The sequence below is a fragment of the Helicoverpa zea genome, chromosome 30 (genome assembly GCF_022581195.2).
Source record: "Helicoverpa zea isolate HzStark_Cry1AcR chromosome 30, ilHelZeax1.1, whole genome shotgun sequence".
In the NCBI taxonomy this organism is placed as follows: domain Eukaryota; kingdom Metazoa; phylum Arthropoda; class Insecta; order Lepidoptera; family Noctuidae; genus Helicoverpa; species Helicoverpa zea.
The window spans coordinates 356986-376070 of NC_061481.1; the positions used below are offsets into that span (position 1 = coordinate 356986).

At 42.2% G+C, this 19085-nt stretch overlaps 1 protein-coding gene across 1 annotated transcript; it reads left to right on the plus strand.

Annotated features, from left to right (window-relative positions):
* Positions 1 to 1138: 1138 nt before the first annotated feature.
* Positions 1139 to 14760, plus strand: LOC124644361. The gene is made up of 7 exons (XM_047183673.1): positions 1139 to 1254; positions 1998 to 2153; positions 5512 to 5659; positions 6271 to 6425; positions 7114 to 7268; positions 13680 to 13803; positions 14547 to 14760. Exons 1-7 carry the CDS (start codon positions 1179 to 1181, stop codon positions 14711 to 14713), a joined length of 981 nt encoding a protein of 326 aa, XP_047039629.1. The 5' UTR covers positions 1139 to 1178; the 3' UTR covers positions 14714 to 14760.
* The last annotated feature ends 4325 nt before the right edge of the window (positions 14761 to 19085 follow it).

Genomic DNA, 19085 nt, shown 5'->3' on the forward strand with positions numbered 1-19085 from the left:
AAAGCGGTCAAGTGCGAGTCGAACTGGAGCATGAAGCTTAAAATCATAAGTAATAATAATAATAACCCCATAGTGTCCATGGGATTATTTCAAAAATATTTATACCCCTAATCTACAATTCGATTCGTAAGTAGTTTCAATTGAGCTTATATAGTCAATGTTGCTGAAAGCACGTTTGCCTTATTAAACTCTTGTAACGTAACCATACCGCGATGTAGGTTTCGCACAACTCGGAGCAACGCCATCTGTTGAGCAAATGTGGTAACGTGCAGTTGGGAGGTATTATGCTCGTTTTCAGACATAATTATTTAAAAATAAGCTTACAGCATGCCTCTGTAAACCAACTATTTGATAATAAAAACAATTTCCTTATAGAAAGAGTAGTTCCTGATATTAACCATTAAAATAAAGTTTATTTAGTTTGTCGATAGATGGCGTTGTACTCCCTTATTTTATCCGAGCAAGAAATACCCTCTCGACGCGGCCGAAACCGCGGGAAAACAGCTAGCATTTAAATACGAATTAGATATATGTATTTATGTATTGATAACTTAATTTGATCATTTACGCTGTGCCTTTTTAAACAATAAATAACACGCTCAATACAAATAAATAATTATTTACGGCTAATGAACTGTTAATAATTAATTTTCATAATTACCAAATTAGAATTAGCTACCAGATCAAAAAGGTAAAAGTAAGTTCAGGGAAAATCTAAGATTGACCATGTATGCAGAAAATTGCAGTGGATTTTCTGAAATTTTGAGAAAGCAGCCCGTAGTCCGGCAGTTGGTGATTGATACACCCGTTCATCGGAGAGCACGTTAAAGTCGGTCCTGCTTGTGATCTCTCTCCGGTGGTGTCGGATTGTCGTGCCATCGCGCTATGAGAGTGAAGGAATAGGGAGTGCACCTGTATCCAAGCAAATGTGCGTGCACTATAATATGTCCTGCGCAGCGCACCTGATCTCCTTACATGAGAACAGCCGCCGTGACCGACACACGGCTAAGACGCCATTATTTATGTAATTTGCCCGTACCATGCATTTCAGACTTTTACAGCAACATGACTTCCATATCATACCATAACTATTTTAAATATATAATATACCTACTAAAAATAGTATAAAAACCATGGTTTTAGTTAGAAAAATCATATTCATACTGAATTCATTCAACATGAAGTTCTTACAAGTTGTACTACTCGCTCTAGCGGCGCTCGTGGCTTCTGTGGCTGCAGGGCCCCGTCCAATCCGTAAGTATAATTAATATTATAAAGCTGTAGTTCTGTTTGATTGCTTGAACCTGCTAACCCCAGGAACTCTTCATCTCCCGAGCCTTTTCCCAATTGTGTTGGGGTCGGCTTCCAGTCTAACCAGATGCAGCTGAGAGAGAACCAGTATTTTATAAGGAGCGACTGCTTTTCTGACCACGTCAAAACCGTCGTCTAATTACCCGTAACGCCTGCCCAAGATGTTCAAATTACAGCTGGGATCCATCAGTTTCTAGAGCTTTCCGAAACACGAAAGAATTCGGTATTCAAGATTATCGGGTTGCCCGGGTAACTGGGTTGGGGAGGCCAGATAGGCAGCCGCTCTTTGTGACACATTGGTACTCGTCTGCAGCCGGTGATCTATATCCTATATACGACTATACCTTTATATGGGTACGCCACAATAGGGGCGGTAACTCCCCGCTTTGAGGAGTGGTTCGGGGGGAGTCATGGCGCCATCACCTTCGCGTGACGCAGTTCCTCACCAGGGCCGAAGCCTGCCGGGCCTGCAGTATGCTCGCGCACATTACCGCGGCGCTGGTACGTAAAAGACTTAAGAAGGAACATGGCGGGGTTTAGTCAGTAAGAGTCTGACACTCCCGAGCGCTGCACACACAGCGTGAGCCGTTATTTGATGATTTTCCATAAGAAAGGTATGCTATACCTTTAGTATAGACTAAGCCACAAGCTTTAATGAGCTTTTAATATGGTATTATTGTTGACAGCGAATGTACAGAATCCTGTCGTGGTCGGGCGCATCGCTGAGCCGAATTTTGTGACGGTTCCCTTCAACTGCCCTCCTGGTCAGGAGATGAGTACAGATGGAGTTTGCCGTGAACCCTGGTATGCTCCAGAAGATGGTAAACCTGAAAATAAATCATAAAGTAAATAACCACTGGTTTCATAGTCTTTGAAATAAATAAATGAATAAAACTGTGGTCTTTTTTTCAACTTACATACTTCTTTTTTCCCCAATTTAATGTCCATCAGGTCCAATAAGCATTAATTACTTGCTGAGTTTCCAATGTTTTATAGTCTAGGCTACTCATCAGGGTCGGCGCAGCATGTTTTCTTCTTCCAAACTATATTTTTCACGTCTCTGGTTGCTATCAACCGTTTCGGAGTTTCCTAAAATACACGTTGCCTTCTCTTCTTGTATATGGGTGAATGCTATCTGACTTGACTAATTTAAGATGTATGAATTTAGTCAATAGCGCTTTTAAGTAATAATAATAACCCCATACAGTCCATGGGGTTATTTCAAAAATATTTGCCCAAAAAAATTAGGGCCTCTGAATGATTACTAAAATAAAATCTACTGAAACATTACATTTTAAGGCATAAAACACATTTACTATAAAGTTTGCCATATTGAACTCTTGTAACGTAACCATACCGCGATGTAGGTTTCGCACAACTCGGAGCAACGCCATCTGTTGAGCAAATGTAGTAACGTACTGTCTGGAGCTTTTATGTTGGTTTTCGGACATAATCAGGTAAAAATGAGCCTAAATAAGTCACCGGTAAATTAACTATTTAACACTGATGACATTTTTCTAATCGTATCATATCTTTAGTTCTTAATATTGAACCATTCAAACAAACTTTTTAGTTTTATAATATTGTACAGATTAATTTCATTTCAATTTCACGGACTAGCAAGCGCAGCGTAGGACGTCCACCAACGAGGTGGACAGACGACCTTATAAAGGTCGCCGGAAGACGCTGGATGCAGGTCGCCTCCAACAGGTATCTGTGGAGATCTAAGGGGGAGGCCTATGTTCAGCAGTGGACGTCCGCCGGCTGAGATGATGATGATGATGATTTAATTTCATTAAGTGCAGAAATGAAATGACGATACACGGATTCGTGCCAACTTCTACTTCAATACTTAAATGAGAAAAGTTAAAATTTCATCAGAAAAAAACTACTTCATTTTAGGAACACAAAAAAAAGCTTTCATCCCACCCTCTCGGAAAGAGTAGTTTTACCCTTTGATATCTGAGTGCAAAAGCCGTTTTTATCCTTTAGAACGGCAAAGTGATTTGAATTAAGAACATCATAAGCAATAGGTACTCCATTTGTGACAATCTTGAATTTGTGACTTTTCAAATAAATACGTATTAAACAAATAAAATACTGCTTAAAATAACTATTCAATTAATTAAGTAATTTTTATTATTGTTTTTACATAGATTTTTAACCTCGTTTCATTTTTAAACTGTGATTTCAAATAAATGAACTTCTTTTTAATTTGATACTCATATGTGCGCGCCATTTTGTATTTTTTTTTTTGCATTTAATAATTTCCTCGATGAAATGGGATGAAAACATTATTTTTTGTTGTTTTGAGGTGTATTTTAAACCTCATTACATTTTTAAACTGAGTTTTTGCATAAATAAATTGTTATAGGGTACATCTTTTTAATTTGCCATGTGTGACGTGCGTGCCATTTTCTTTTTTTGATTTAAGAAATTTCCTCGATGAGGTGGGATGAAAAGTCGTGGTGGCCTAGTGGGCAAAGAACCAACCTCTCGAGTATGAGGGCGCGGGTTCGATTCCAGGTCAGGCAAGTACCAATGCAACTTTTCTAAGTTTGTATGTACTTTCTAAGTATATCTTAGACACCAATGACTGTGTTTCGGATGGCACGTTAAACTGTAGGTCCCGGCTGTCATTGAACATCCTTGGCAGTCGTTACGGGTAGTCAGAAGCCAGTAAGTCTGACACCAGTCTAACCAAGGGGTATCGGGTTGCCCGGGTAACTGGGTTGAGGAGGTCAGATAGGCAGTCGCTTCTTGTAAAGCACTGGTACTCAGCTGAATCCGGTTAGACTGGAAGCCGACCCCAACATAGTTTGGGAAAAGGCTCGGAGGATGATGATGAGGTGGGATGAAAAGTTACGTGTTGCACTCGAGTGCAAAGATTTTTCACCTTGTGGTCTTTTGATTCCCTCGCTATCGCTCAGGATTCTAATGATTGAAACACTCGCTACGCCCGTGTTTCAATTTTAGAATCCTTCGCTTGCTCGGTCATTAAAATTGAGCCCGCGGTTACAAAGCAACTTTGCACTCTTGTATAACAAATAACTAGGTATTATTTTATTCTTGGATAGGTGACTGTTTCGAAGGGCACTCCAGAATTCTTGGTTACGAAGGAACATGATAGGTTTTAGTCATTAAGAGTCTGACACTCCCTCACGCTGCTAACCCACAGCGGGAGGAGTCTTATAGGTACGCCTTCTATGGAGCTGGCTGAGCATTTCAAAGAACCAAAACGCCTCATTGCCCGCATTATGACATCTGAGGTCATTTTTCCTTACTCCGTGGTTTAAGTAAGACCAAAACTGTAACTTCTCGGTAAGCAAGTGACTCACGGACCTACCGTCCACTGATACCTTAAAAGCGGTCAAGTGCGAGTCGAACTAGAGCACGAAGTTTAAAATCATAAGTAATAGTAATAACCCCAAAGTGTCCATGGGATTATTTCAAAAATATTTATACCCCTAATCTACAATTCGATTCGTAAGTAGTTTCAATTGAGCTTATATAGTCAATGTTGCTGAAAGCACGTTTGCCTTATTAAACTCTTGTAACGTAACCATACGGCGATGTAGGTTTCGCACAACTCGGAGCAACGCCATCTGCTGAGCAAATGTGGTAACGTGCAGTTGGGAGGTTTTGAGCACGTTTTCAGACATAATAAGCTATAATAAATAAAAATAAGCTTGCACAATTTCTCTCTAAATTGACTGTTTGATAATGAAACATTTTCCTTATCGGTAGAGTACTTAGTTCCTGGTTTTAACCATCAAAATGAAGTTACTTTGTATGTCAATAGATGGCGTTGTGCTCCCTTATTTTCTCCAGGTACTGGGAAGAAATACCCTGGACGCTGCAGAAACCGCGGGAAAACAACTAGTAATTCACATTAGCCACGGACTGCGTTTATGCGGATTAATATGAATTAGGTATTTTTATAAATTAATAATAGTTACAGACTATTTACGCTTACCGTAAATTATAGATAACACGCTCGAATAAACAATAATAGTACAAAGAAATAAATTATTTACGGCCTAAATGAACTGTTAGTAATGAATTATCGTAATCACTTAATTACCAGATCAAAAACGTGAAAGTAAGTAAGAGTTTTGGGAAAATCTAAGATTGACCATGTGTGCAGAAAATTAAAGTGGATTTTGTGAAATTTTTACAAAGCAGCCCGAAATCTGGCAGTTGGTGATGGGTTCGTGATGGTGCAAAGGAGGAAGCGCCGTCAGCGAGCCAACAAGAACCGCTGTGGCAAGGCTCCTGTGTACATCTCCCGCCTGCACTACACCACTAAGGCGGAGGACATCGTGGAGTACGTGCGCCAGAAGCTGAGGTACGCCCCGAGAGTGCAGCTGCTGGAGTCGCGCCATAACGCCAACTTCAAGGCGTTCGTGGTGCGAGTGCCGACGTGTTTCCTGCACCTCGTGTTGGACGAGAACTTCTGGCGACAGGGCGTGGTGTTCCGTCGCTTCCGCGGACAAGTGCCACAGAACCGCACGGAGTGACATAGTGCGTAGTGAAGTGTTACTAACATAGATTTAAGTTTTTTATATACTAACAATGTTTTGTTTAATATATTATGTATGTTAGTCTTTAAGGTATATATCTATCCGGGCCTATGTAGCCTGAAAATAAAGAGATTTCATTTGTTTTGATACAGGCGTGCATCGGAGAGTACACGACACAGGAGATCACAAGTTGTGATCTCTCTCCGGTGGTGTCGGACTGTCGTCCCATCGCGCTATGAGAGTGAAGGAATAGTGAGTGCACCTGTGTCCAAGCAAATGCGCGTGCACTGTTATATGTCTGATCTCCTTATATGAGAACAGCCGCCGTGGCCAACTATCCGTTAGGACGCCATTATTATTGTTAATTGCCCGTACCATGCATTTTAGACTTTTACAGCAACATGACTATTCCATATATACCATAACTATTTTAACTATATAATATACCTACTAAGACTAGTATAAAAACCATGGTTTTAGTTAGAAAAATCATATTCTTACTGAATTCATTCAACATGAAGTTCTTACAAGTTGTACTACTCGCTCTAGTGGCCCTCGTGGCTTCTGTGGCTGCAGGGCCCCGTCCAATCCGTAAGTATAATTAATATTATAAAGCTAAAGTTCTGTTTGATTACTGAACCCGCTACTCTCAGGAACTCATCATCATCTCCCGAGTACCAGAGTACTAGTGTATTTATGAAGCGGCTGCATATTTTGATCTCGTTAGTTAAGATTATCGGGTTGTCCGGGTAACTGGGTTGGGGAAGTCAGAAAAGCAGTCGCTCAAAATTAAACACTGGTTCTCAGCTGCATCCGGTTAGACTGGAAGCCGACCCCAACATAGTTGGGAAAAGGCTTGGGAGATGATGATTTTTGGGTGTAAATGTACACATAACACACTAGTAAATATGGCTCACTCGCTTTCGTGAGATCAAATGGAGTATACCTTTATACGGGTACGCCACAATAGGGGCGGTAACTCCCCGCTTTGAGGAGTGGTTCGGGGGGAGTCATGGCGCCATCACCTGCGCATGACGCCTCACCAGGGCCGAAGCCTGCCGGGGCTGCGGTATGCTCGCGCTCATTACCGCGGCGCTGGTACATAAAGGGCTTACGAACATGGCGGGGTTTAGTCAGTAAGAGTCTGACACTCCCGAGCGCTGCACACATAGCGGGAGCCGTCATTTGATGATTTTCCATAAGAAAGGTATGCTATACCTTTAGTATAGACTAAGCCACGAGCTTTAATGAGCTTTTAATATGGTATTATTGTTGACAGCGAATGTACAGAATCCTGTCGTGGTCGGGCGCATCGCTGAGCCGAATTTTGTGACGGTTCCCTTCAACTGCCCTCCTGGTCAGGAGATGAGTACAGATGGAGTTTGCCGTGAACCCTGGTATGCTCCAGAAGATGGTAAACCTGAAAATAAATCATAAAGTAAATAACCACTGGTTTCATAGTCTTTGAAATAAATAAATGAATAAAACTGTGGTCTTTTTTTCAACTTACATACTTCTTTTTTCCCCAATTTAATGTCCATCAGGTCCAATAAGCATTAATTACTTGCCTAGTTTCCAATGTTTCATAGTCTAGGCTACTCATCAGGGTCGGCGCAGCATGTTTTCTTCTTCCAAACTATATTTTTCATGTCTCTGGTTGCTATCAACCGTTTCGGAGTTTCCTAAAATACACGTTGCCTTCTCGTCTTGTATATGGGTGAATGCTATCTGACTTGACTAATTTAAGATGTATGAATTTAGTCAATAGCGCTTTTAAGTAATAATAATAACCCCATACAGTCCATGGGGTTATTTCAAAAATATTTGCCCAACAAAATTAGGACCTCTTAATGATTACTAAAATAAAATCTACTGAAACATTACATTTTAAGGCATAAAACACATTTACTATAAAGTTTGCCATATTGAACTCTTGTAACGTAACCATACCGCGATGTAGGTTTCGCACAACTCGGAGCAACGCCATCTGTTGAGCAAATGTAGTAACGTGCTGTCTGGAGCTTTTATGTTGGTTTTCGGACATAATCAGGTAAAAATGAGCCTAAATAAGTCACCGGTAAATTAACTATTTAACACTGATGACATTTTTCTAATCGTATCATATCTTTAGTTCTTAATATTGAACCATTCAAACAAACTTTTTAGTTTTATAATATTGTACAGATTAATTTCATTTCAATTTCACGGACTAGCAAGCGCAGCGTAGGACGTCCACCAACGAGGTGGACAGACGACCTTATAAAGGTCGCCGGAAGACGCTGGATGCAGGTCGCCTCCAACAGGTATCTGTGGAGATCTAAGGGGGAGGCCTATGTTCAGCAGTGGACGTCCGCCGGCTGAGATGATGATGATGATGATTTAATTTCATTAAGTGCAGAAATGAAATGACGATACACGGATTCGTGCCAACTTCTACTTCAATACTTAAATGAGAAAAGTTAAAATTTCATCAGAAAAAAAAATCGGTAAAAAAACTTTTAAGTTAAACGGTTTTATCTTATGTGCACTGAAAACTAGAAAATAAAAAAATAGTTACTTACCTGTCAACCTACGTAGGTGGTCTTGGTCATATTAGACTAAAATAAAAACGTGGGGCCCATTAACTGTTGCTGTAGTACTTTCTTCTAGAGGTATAATAGGTGTGGATTGCATCGACTTACTATAATCGTAACTGGAGATTTTGACAATCAATAAATCAGCCGTAGCGGCTTCACCAGCGAACGCCGAGCTCATGATCTACCAAAGTATAAAGATATGCTTTGCCATAGGTAGGATTTCAGAGGGGCCCCACGTTTTTATTTTAGTCTAATATGACCAAGACCACCTACGTAGGTTGACAGGTAAGTAACTATTTTTTTATTTTCTAGTTTTCAGTGCACATCAGATAAAACCGTTTAACTTAAAAGTTTTTTTACCGATTTTTTATTTTCTAGTTTTTAGTATTTAATGAAAATGCCTACCGAATATTCCTCATTCTATCTAATTCATTTAGTGCATCATTATTACACGGTCTCTTACCTGATAATTTATTACAATCTAATTCCTCAATACATAGCCCTTCCAGGTACTTTTTTTTTAACGACCCCAAAAATCATCACATGACCTCTCCTGCTGTGGGTCAGCAGCGGTGAGGGACTGCCAGACTCTTGACTAAGAACCGTTTTGTTCCGTCGTAGGCCTTTTATGTACCAGGGCCGCGGTAACTCTTTCAAACAATCTCGCAGCCCAGGCAGGCCTTGGCCCTGTTGGGCCCCGCTGGAGTTACTGACAGTTTTCTACTTGTGAAGCCCTTTCATTTGATACCCATATTGGTGGGATTGATAAAAAATTGTTATCAGCCATTTGGTAGCGGCGGCCATCTTAGATTTCAATTTTGCATAGTAAATTGTATTCTACTTGTTGAGACCCATCAACATGGGTATCAAATGAACCTAAGTTATCCGCCATTTTGTAGAGGCCGCCATCTTGGATTTTAATTTTATATAGTACATTGTATTCTACTGGTTGAGAACTTTCATTTGATACCCATATTGATGGGATTGATAAAACCTACGTTATCCGCCATTTTGTAGCGGCCGCCATCTTGGATTTCAATTTTTTATAGTATATTGTATTCTGCTTGTTGAGCCCTTTTATTTGATACCCATATTGATGGGATTGATAAAACCTACGTTATCCGCCATCTTAGATTTCAATTTTGCATAGTAAATTGTATTCTACTTGTTGAGACCTTTCATTTGATACCCATGTTGATGGGATTGATAAAACCTAAGTTATCCGCCATTTTGTAGAGGCCGCCATCTTGGATTTTAATTTTATATAGTACATTGTATTCTACTGGTTGAGAACTTTCATTTGATACCCATATTGATGGGATTGATAAAACGTACGTTATCCGCCATTTTGTAGCGGCCGCCATCTTGGATTTCAATTTTTTATAGTATATTGTATTCTGCTTGTTGAGCCCTTTCATTTGATACCCATATTGATGGGATTGATAAAATCTACGTTATCCGCCATTTTGTGCCGGCGGCCATATTGGATTTACAATGTTATTGATATTACTATATTGTATTGTCATCGGAATTAAAGGTGTATACAAAATTTCAGATTAATCGGTTGACAGGAAGAGGGTGAAATTTGAATTACTAAATTTGACCCAAGAATGAATAAAACAAACTGGGTGAGCTAAATAAAACCGTTTAAAAAAAAATCGGTAAAAAAACTTTTAAGTTAAACGGTTTTATCTTATGTGCACTGAAAACTAGAAAATAAAAAAATAGTTACTTACCTGTCAACCTACGTAGGTGGTCCCGGTCATATTAAACTAAAATAAAAACGTGGGGCCCATTAACTATTGCTGTAGTACTTTCTTCTAGAGGTATAATAGGTGTGGATTGCATCGACTTACTATAATCGTAACTGGAGATTTTGACAATCAATAATCAGCAGTAGCGGCTTCACCAGCGAACGCCGAGCTCATGATCTACCAAAGTATAAAGATATGCTTTGCCATAGGTAGGATTTCACAGGGGCCCCACGTTTTTATTTTAGTTTAATATGACCGGGACCACCTACGTAGGTTGACAGGTAAGTAACTATTTTTTTATTTTCTAGTTTTCAGTGCACATAAGATAAAACCGTTTAACTTAAAAGTTTTTTTACCGATTTTTTATTTTCTAGTTTTTTGTATTTAATGAAAATGCGTACCGAATATTCCTCATTCTATCTAATTCATTTAGTGTATCATTATTACACGGTTTCTTACCTGACAATTTATTACAATCTAATTCCTCAATACATAGCCCTTCCAGATACTTTTTTTTTTAACAACCCCAAAAATCATCACATGACCTCTCCTGCTGTGGGTCAGCAGCGGTGAGGGAGTGTCAGACTCTTGACTAGAAACCGTTTTGTTCCGTCGTAGGCCTTTTATGTACCAGGGCCGCGGTAACTCTTTCGAACAATCTCGCAGCCCAGGCAGGCCTTGGCCCTGTTGGGCCCCGCTGGAGTTACTGACAGTTTTCTACTTGTGAAGCCCTTTCATTTGATACCCGTATTGGTGGGATTGATAAAAAATTGTTATCCGCCATTTTGTAGCGGCCGCCATCTTGGATTTCATTTTTTATAGTAAATTGTATTCTACTTGTTGAGTCCTTTCATTTGATACCCATGTTGATGGGATTTATAAAACCTAAGTTATCCGCCATTTTGTAGAGGCCGCCATCTTGGATTTTAATTTTATATAGTACATTGTATTCTACTGGTTGAGAACTTTCATTTGATACCCATATTGATGGGATTGATAAAACCTACGTTATCCGCCATTTTGTAGCGGCCGCCATCTTGGATTTCAATTTTTTATAGTATATTGTATTCTGCTTGTTGAGCCCTTTCATTTGATACCCATATTGATGGGATTGATAAAATCTACGTTATCCGCCATTTTGTGCCGGCGGCCATATTGGATTTACAATGTTATTGATATTACTATATTGTATTGTCATCGGAATTAAAGGTGTATACAAAATTTCAGATTAATCGGTTGACAGGAAGAGGGTGAAATTTGAATTACTAAATTTGACCCAAGAATGAATAAATAATAAATAAAACAAACGGGGTAAGCTAAATAAAACCGTTTAAAAACTACTTCATTTTAGAAACACAAAAAAAAGCTTTCATCCCACCATCTCGGAAAGAGTAGTTTTACCCTTTGATATCTGAGCGCAAAAGCCGTTTTTATCCTCTAGAACGGCAAAGTGATTTGAATTAAGAACATCATAAGCAATAGATACTCCATTTATGACAATTTTGAATTTGTGACTTTTCAAATAAATACGTATTAAACAAATAAAATGCTGCTTAAAATAACTATTCAATTAATTAAGTAATTTTTATTATTGTTTTTACATATATTTTTAACCTCGTTTCATTTTTAAACTGTGATTTCAAATAAATGAATCATTCTCATCAATCATTGATACTCATATGTGCGCGCCATTTTGTTTTTTTTTTTTGCATTTAATAATTTCCTCGATGAAATGGGATGAAATCATTATTTTTTGTTGTTTTGAGGCGTATTTTAAACCTCATTACTTTTTTAAACTGAGTTTTTGCATAAATAAATTGTTATAGGTACATCTTTTTAATTTGCCATGTGTGACGTAAATGCCATTTTCTTTTTTTGAGTTAAGAAATTTCCTCGATGAGGTGGGATGAAAAGTTACGTGTTGCACTCGAGTGCAAAGATTCTTCACCTTGTGGTCTTTTGAAAAATTGAGCCCGCGGTTACAAAGCAACTTTGCACTCTTGTATTACAAATAACTAGGTATTATTTTATTCTTGGATAGGTGTTTCGGAGGGCACTCCAGAATTCTTGGTTACGAAGGAACATGATAGGTTTTAGTCATTAAGAGTCTGACACTCCCTCACGCTGCTAACCCACAGCGGGAGGAGTCTTATAGGTACGCCCTCTATGGAGCTGAGCATTTTTTTTAATATCAAAATTCGTTGACAGATGTCTCAAAGAACCAAATGCCTCGTTGTTCATTCGTAACTGATATACGTATTTGACGCCCGATCTCCCAGCATTATGACATCTGAGGTCATTTTTCCTTACTCCGTGGCTTAAGTAAGACCAAAACTGTAACTTCTCGGTAAGCAAGTGACTCACGGACCTTCCGTCCACTGATACCTTAAAAGCGGTCAAGTGCGAGTCGAACTAGAGCACGAAGTTTAAAATCATAAGAAATAATAATAACCCCAAAGTGTCCATGGGATTATTTCAAAAATATTTATACCCCTAATCTACAATTCGATTCGTAAGTAGTTTCAATTGAGCTTATATAGTCAATGTTGCTGAAAGCACGTTTGCCTTATTAAACTCTTGTAACGTAACCATACCGCGATGTAGGTTTCGCACAACTCGGAGCAACGCCATCTGTTGAGCAAATGTGGTAACGTGCAGTTGGGAGGTATTATGCTCGTTTTCAGACATAATTATTTAAAAATAAGCTTACAGCATGCCTCTGTAAACCAACTATTTGATAATAAAAACAATTTCCTTATAGAAAGAGTAGTTCCTGATATTAACCCTTAAAATAAAGTTTATTTAGTTTGTCGGTAGATGGCGTTGTACTCCCTTATTTTATCCGAGCAAGAAATACCCTCTCGACGCGGCAGAAACCGCGGGAAAACTACTAGCATTTAAATACGAATTAGATATATGTATTTATGCATTGATAACTAAATTTGATCATTTACGCTATGCCTTTAAACAATAAATAACACGCTCAATACAAATAAATAATTATTTACGGCTAATGAACTGTTAATAATTAATTTTCATAATTACCAGATTAGAATTAGCTACCAGATCAAAAAGGTAAAAGTAAGTTCAGGGAAAATCTAAGATTGACCATGTATGCAGAAAATTGCAGTGGATTTTCTGAAATTTTGACAAAGAAGCCCGTAGTCCGGCAGTTGGTGATTGATACACCCGTGCATCGGAGAGCACGTTAAAGTCGGTCCTGCTTGTGATCTCTCTCCGGTGATGTCGGATTGCCGTGCCATCGCGCTATGAGAGTGAAGGAATAGTGAGTGCACCTGTGTCCACGCAAATGTGCCTGCACTATAATATGTCCTGCGCAGCGCAGCTGATCTCCTTACATGAGAACAGCCGCCGTGATCGACACATGGCTAAGACGCCATTATTTATGTAATTTGCCCGTACCATGCATTTCAGACTTTTACAGCAACATGACTTCCATATCATACCATAACTATTTTAAATATATAATATACCTACTAAAAATAGTATAAAAAACCATGGTTTTAGTTAGAAAAATCATATTCATACTGAATTCATTCAACATGAAGTTCTTACAAGTTGTACTACTCGCTCTAGCGGCGCTCGTGGCTTCTGTGGCTGCAGGGCCCCGTCCAATCCGTAAGTATAATTAATATTATAAAGCTGTAGTTCTGTTTGATTGCTTGAACCTGCTAACCCCAGGAACTCTTCATCTCCCGAGCCTTTTCCCAATTGTGTTGGGGTCGGCTTCCAGTCTAACCAGATGCAGCTGAGAGAGAACCAGTATTTTATAAGGAGCGACTGCTTTTCTGACCACGTCAAAACCGTCGTCTAATTACCCGTAACGCCTGCCCAAGATGTTCAAATTACAGCTGGGATCCATCAGTTTCTAGAGCTTTCCGAAACACGAAAGAATTCGGTATTCAAGATTATCGGGTTGCCCGGGTAACTGGGTTGGGGAGGCAAGATAGGCAGCCGCTCTTTGTGGCACATTGGTACTCGTCTGCAGCCGGTGATCTATATCCTATATACGACTATACCTTTATATGGGTACGCCACAATAGGGGCGGTAACTCCCCGCTTTGAGGAGTGGTTCGGGGGGAGTCATGGCGCCATCACCTTCGCGTGACGCAGTTCCTCACCAGGGCCGAAGCCTGCCGGGCCTGCGGTATGCTCGCGCACATTACCGCGGCGCTGGTACGTAAAAGACTTAAGAAGGAACATGGCGGGGTTTAGTCAGTAAGAGTCTGACACTCCCGAGCGCTGCACACACAGCGTGAGCCGTTATTTGATGATTTTCCATAAGAAAGGTATGCTATACCTTTAGTATAGACTAAGCCACGAGCTTTAATGAGCTTTTAATATGGTATTATTGTTGACAGCGAATGTACAGAATCCTGTCGTGGTCGGGCGCATCGCTGAGCCGAATTTTGTGACGGTTCCCTTCAACTGCCCTCCTGGTCAGGAGATGAGTACAGATGGAGTTTGCCGTGAACCCTGGTATGCTCCAGAAGATGGTAAACCTGAAAATAAATCATACAGTAAATAACCACTGGTTTCATAGTCTTTGAAATAAATAAATGAATAAAACTGTGGTCTTTTTTTCAACTTACATACTTCTTTTTTCCCCAATTTAATGTCCATCAGGTCCAATAAGCATTAATTACTTGCTGAGTTTCCAATGTTTTATAGTCTAGGCTACTCATCAGGGTCGGCGCAGCATGTTTTCTTCTTCCAAACTATATTTTTCACGTCTCTGGTTGCTATCAACCGTTTCGGAGTTTCCTAAAATACACGTTGCCTTCTCTTCTTGTATATGGGTGAATGTTATCTGACTTGACTAATTTAAGATGTATGAATTTAGTCAATAGCGCTTTTAAGTAATAATAATAACCCCATACAGTCCATGGGGTTATTTCAAAAATATTTGCCCAAAAAAATTAGGGCCTCTGAATGATTACTAAAATAAAATCTACTGAAACATTACATTTTAAGGCATAAAACACATTTACTATAAAGTTTGCCATATTGAACTCTTGTAACGTAACCATACCGCGATGTAGGTTTCGCACAACTCGGAGCAACGCCATCTGTTGAGCAAATGTAGTAACGTACTGTCTGGAGCTTTTATGTTGGTTTTCGGACATAATCAGGTAAAAATGAGCCTAAATAAGTCACCGGTAAATTAACTATTTAACAGACTTCGCTTCTGACTCTCGTCGTGTACGGACGTGTCGCTCTGCGCTCGCCCGTTTACGACTTTTGTCTTTGTTACGCCCGACGTAACGCTCACCGTAGTCGCTCTGCCGACTACAAATATATCAATCTAAAGCTGCTTTTTTCAAAGCGGCGGACGATTATCCTGTTTCTAAAACGTTTGTGTCAAGGAAATTCACTTGACCCCTTCTGGGTAAAAGCCACAGTTTCGTGGTTCTCGGTTGAAACCATACGGTGCCAACGAAGCCGAGAGGGTGTTGACCCAATCACACCCGCCGAACCCCTTCAGGGCAAGGCAGTCAATTGGACGGGAGCTCGGATTTCGGCCTTGGGGATCTCCTAGTCGTGCCTTGCATCTGGTTTGCTTTCACAGCTACACACCTGGTGTCGGTTGGGTATCTCTATACCCTTCGCACTAGACTGGCTAGGGCCCGTTCGCACAATAAGACTGGCGAACGGTTTACAAGCTTAGGGCTCACCAATAGGTACTCACCTCCCTGCCTATACCCGGCAGGGAGGGTTACACATCCCCGGGCCCATCCACCCGGGGAGATAGGAAATAGGTCTTAGGTTTTTATAATTAGGCCCCCATCTCTTTTAGCTCGGTAGCCCTCTTCCCTCACGGGAAAATGACTACCGAAGTCTATAAATTCTTCTTCGAGGTCCTCCTCAAGGACCAAGACATTGTCGCCAAATATGGCGACATGATCAACAACCTTGATATCAAGGACCCGCGCCTAGCGCGCTATTGTATTATCACCGATAACGGCTCAACAAAGGAGGCCGGCGCAGCTGTGTCGCGCCCCATTGTTGAGCCTATAATCGTCTCTTCGGGGAAAACCGCCGCATTAGCGGAAACGTTAATCCCCAATACAATGGTCGATGCCCAGCTGCACTCGACCATTGTTCCTAATCCCATTGTCTCACAGACAATGGAAATAACTCAGGCGAGTGCACCTGCGTCAAACGTCGACGCCGAATGCATGGACACCTCGTCCTCCCGCTCTGCCTCACCCGTCCCAGAGGATGCTCAACCCTCCGAGCCCTCTGACTCCTCTTCCTCCGAAGACGACTTCACCGTCGTACAGGGAGGTAAGAGGAAAAAGAACAAAAACAATGACAAGGCGCGCAAGACCATCGCCCTTGCCGCATCTCCTCTCCCTAGCCCGCCCGCTGCGTCTACAGCATCCCCCGCCCCGTCACCCTCGACCTCGCAGGTCGCTTCCTCCCAAGGTGCCGCTAAGCCCAAAAGCGCACCTAAAAGCAAACCTCCGCCGCCTGTATACTTACAGGACAAGGCGAAATGGACCGAAGTGTCCAAGCTGTGTGTTGATCGTAAGATCAACTACAGATCGGCCTCCAATACCGGCAACGGTATAAAAATCGTCCTCCCTACGTCAGACGACTATAGGGAGATAACTAAAGCGCTAAGAGCGAGGAACATTTCGTTCCATACGTACTCCCTCCCTGAGGAAAAACCTCTCCGGGTCGTCATTACCCGTATTCCGAAGGAAATCCCTTCGGATGACATTTTAAGTGACCTTAAGTCACAAAACATCCCTGCGACGCAAGTCCATAGGATGCACCGCGCCCGCAGCGGCCACGCCTTCGACATGGTGCTCGTAGTATGCGAGCCGTGTCCTTCTAAAATCCACCCGATTTTTAACGTCAAATCGGTGTGTAATTTAACCGGCATCTCAATCGAGAAGCCAAATAGATCTGGCATTGTATCCCAATACCACCGTTGCCAACTGTGGGGTCACTCACAGCGCAACTGTTTCGCCCAGCCTAGGTGCGTGAAATGCCTAGGCCAACACGGCACCTCCGACTGCCCGCGACCCAAGGACCGCACTCTGTGCACCGAGCCTCCGAGCTGTGTACTCTGCGGCGCCTCAGGCCATCCCGCCAACTACCGCGGCTGCCCAAAGGCCCCAAAAACGTCTCCCAAGCTGGCCAAGCGTGCAAACGCCCGCCAGCTAAGGGAAAGCCCGTCAGCGAGGCTACCTACCGCTCAACTTCCCGAGCGTCTCAGCCCACAACGGCCCTCCCCATGGAACCCTCTCAACCATCAGAGAGCCTTTCCAACCCCGAGGCCAACTCAGCCCCAGCCAACTCCCGCCCCGGTGAATAATTCCACCGCGGCGCCCGCGAGCTTACCTCGCGTCCCTCCCGTCCTTCCCTCCGCGCCCTCCGCGCCCTCCGTGGCTCCTATAGCCGCCAAGCCCGCGCAAGCGTAAGCGATCGCGCCCTCTTCTAGCCCAGTATCAGCGCTCAGTTCCATGAACGTTATACTGAGCACGTTCAGTGTATTCACGAGCGACAGAGCTCAACAACTTTCGAGGGAGATAGTCGCCAGCAATGGCGACCTTATCAAACTCTACTCCGTTATGCAGGAGTATTCAGACGTCGCCCAGGCAGTTCAAAACCTGCCTCACTTTACGAAATAGAAATGGATAATACATCCAAAATTAAACCCCATTCCCTTAGGCTTGGCTATTATAATGCCAACGGTATTCTCAGCCAACGCGACGAGATTTCCGCCTTCCTACAATCCCATAAGATAGACATTCTTCTCGTACAAGAGACCTTCCTAAAGCCGCGTGTACGCGGCCCTAATATAGCTAACTATAAGTTAATTAGAAATGACAGGATCACACGCCACAAAGGCGGCACGCTTATCTATTATAAAAGATCGCTACATTGTGTAGAGATCACTCCCCCCGACTTAAGCTGCATTGAAGCCTCGATCTGTCGACTAGCCATGTCCCATCACCAGTCGATCACTCTCGTATCGGCCTACTGCCCTCCCACCTCCTCATCCTTTCAGTCCTACGACCCGATCCTTTTCACGAACGATCTCAGAGCCTTACTAGGCCTGAGCGACTCTGTAATAATAGCAGGCGATCTAAACGCCAAACATCCCGCCTGGAATAGCAACACTACTTCTCCAAGAGGCAGGTTGCTATTCAACCAGTGTGAATCCCTCAACTTCGATGTCATCGCTCCGATGCATCCCACTCACTTTCCTAATATAGTCGACCACCTTCCCGACGTTCTCGATGTAGCGCTCCTCAAGAACGTAAACTTACGTTTACATTCGATAGAGGTACTACACGAGCTCACCTCCGACCACAGACCGGTTCTTGTGGAACTAGCCTCGCGCTCAGGCCCACTCGACCCGGATCGCCCTCCCCCCACCCAGATTGTCACGGACTGGAGAATGCTAAGCGAAAGCTTGAAATCCTCCACCGCCCAGTTAGAATCAATTCCCGATGAAATCAACTCAGTCGCTGACATGACGGGCGCGATCGGCTCGTTCACCGAGCACGTACAATCCACCGTGGACAAGTGTTCACGTAGAGTTGAAGCGACGAGCTTTCATCGCTTCAAGCTCCCGGATAACGTGCGTGCTCTGGTGACCGAGAAGAACGCGGCTGTCCGTGCCTACAGTACTTTTCCCTGCGACGCTAACAAGTCTCACATGCGTAACTTACAGCGTGCTGTAAAGGAACGCCTTGCTGAGATGCGTGAAACGCGCTGGGACAAGACGCTGAGCGAACTCGAGCCGACTCATCAAGCCTTCTGGCAGCTTCAAAGGAAACTCAAATCCGATGAAGTAGCTTCCACCCCGCCGATCAAACGCCCCGACAATTCCATCGCCTTCGAGGACGATGAAAAAGCGGAATGTTTGGCCGACAGCCTCG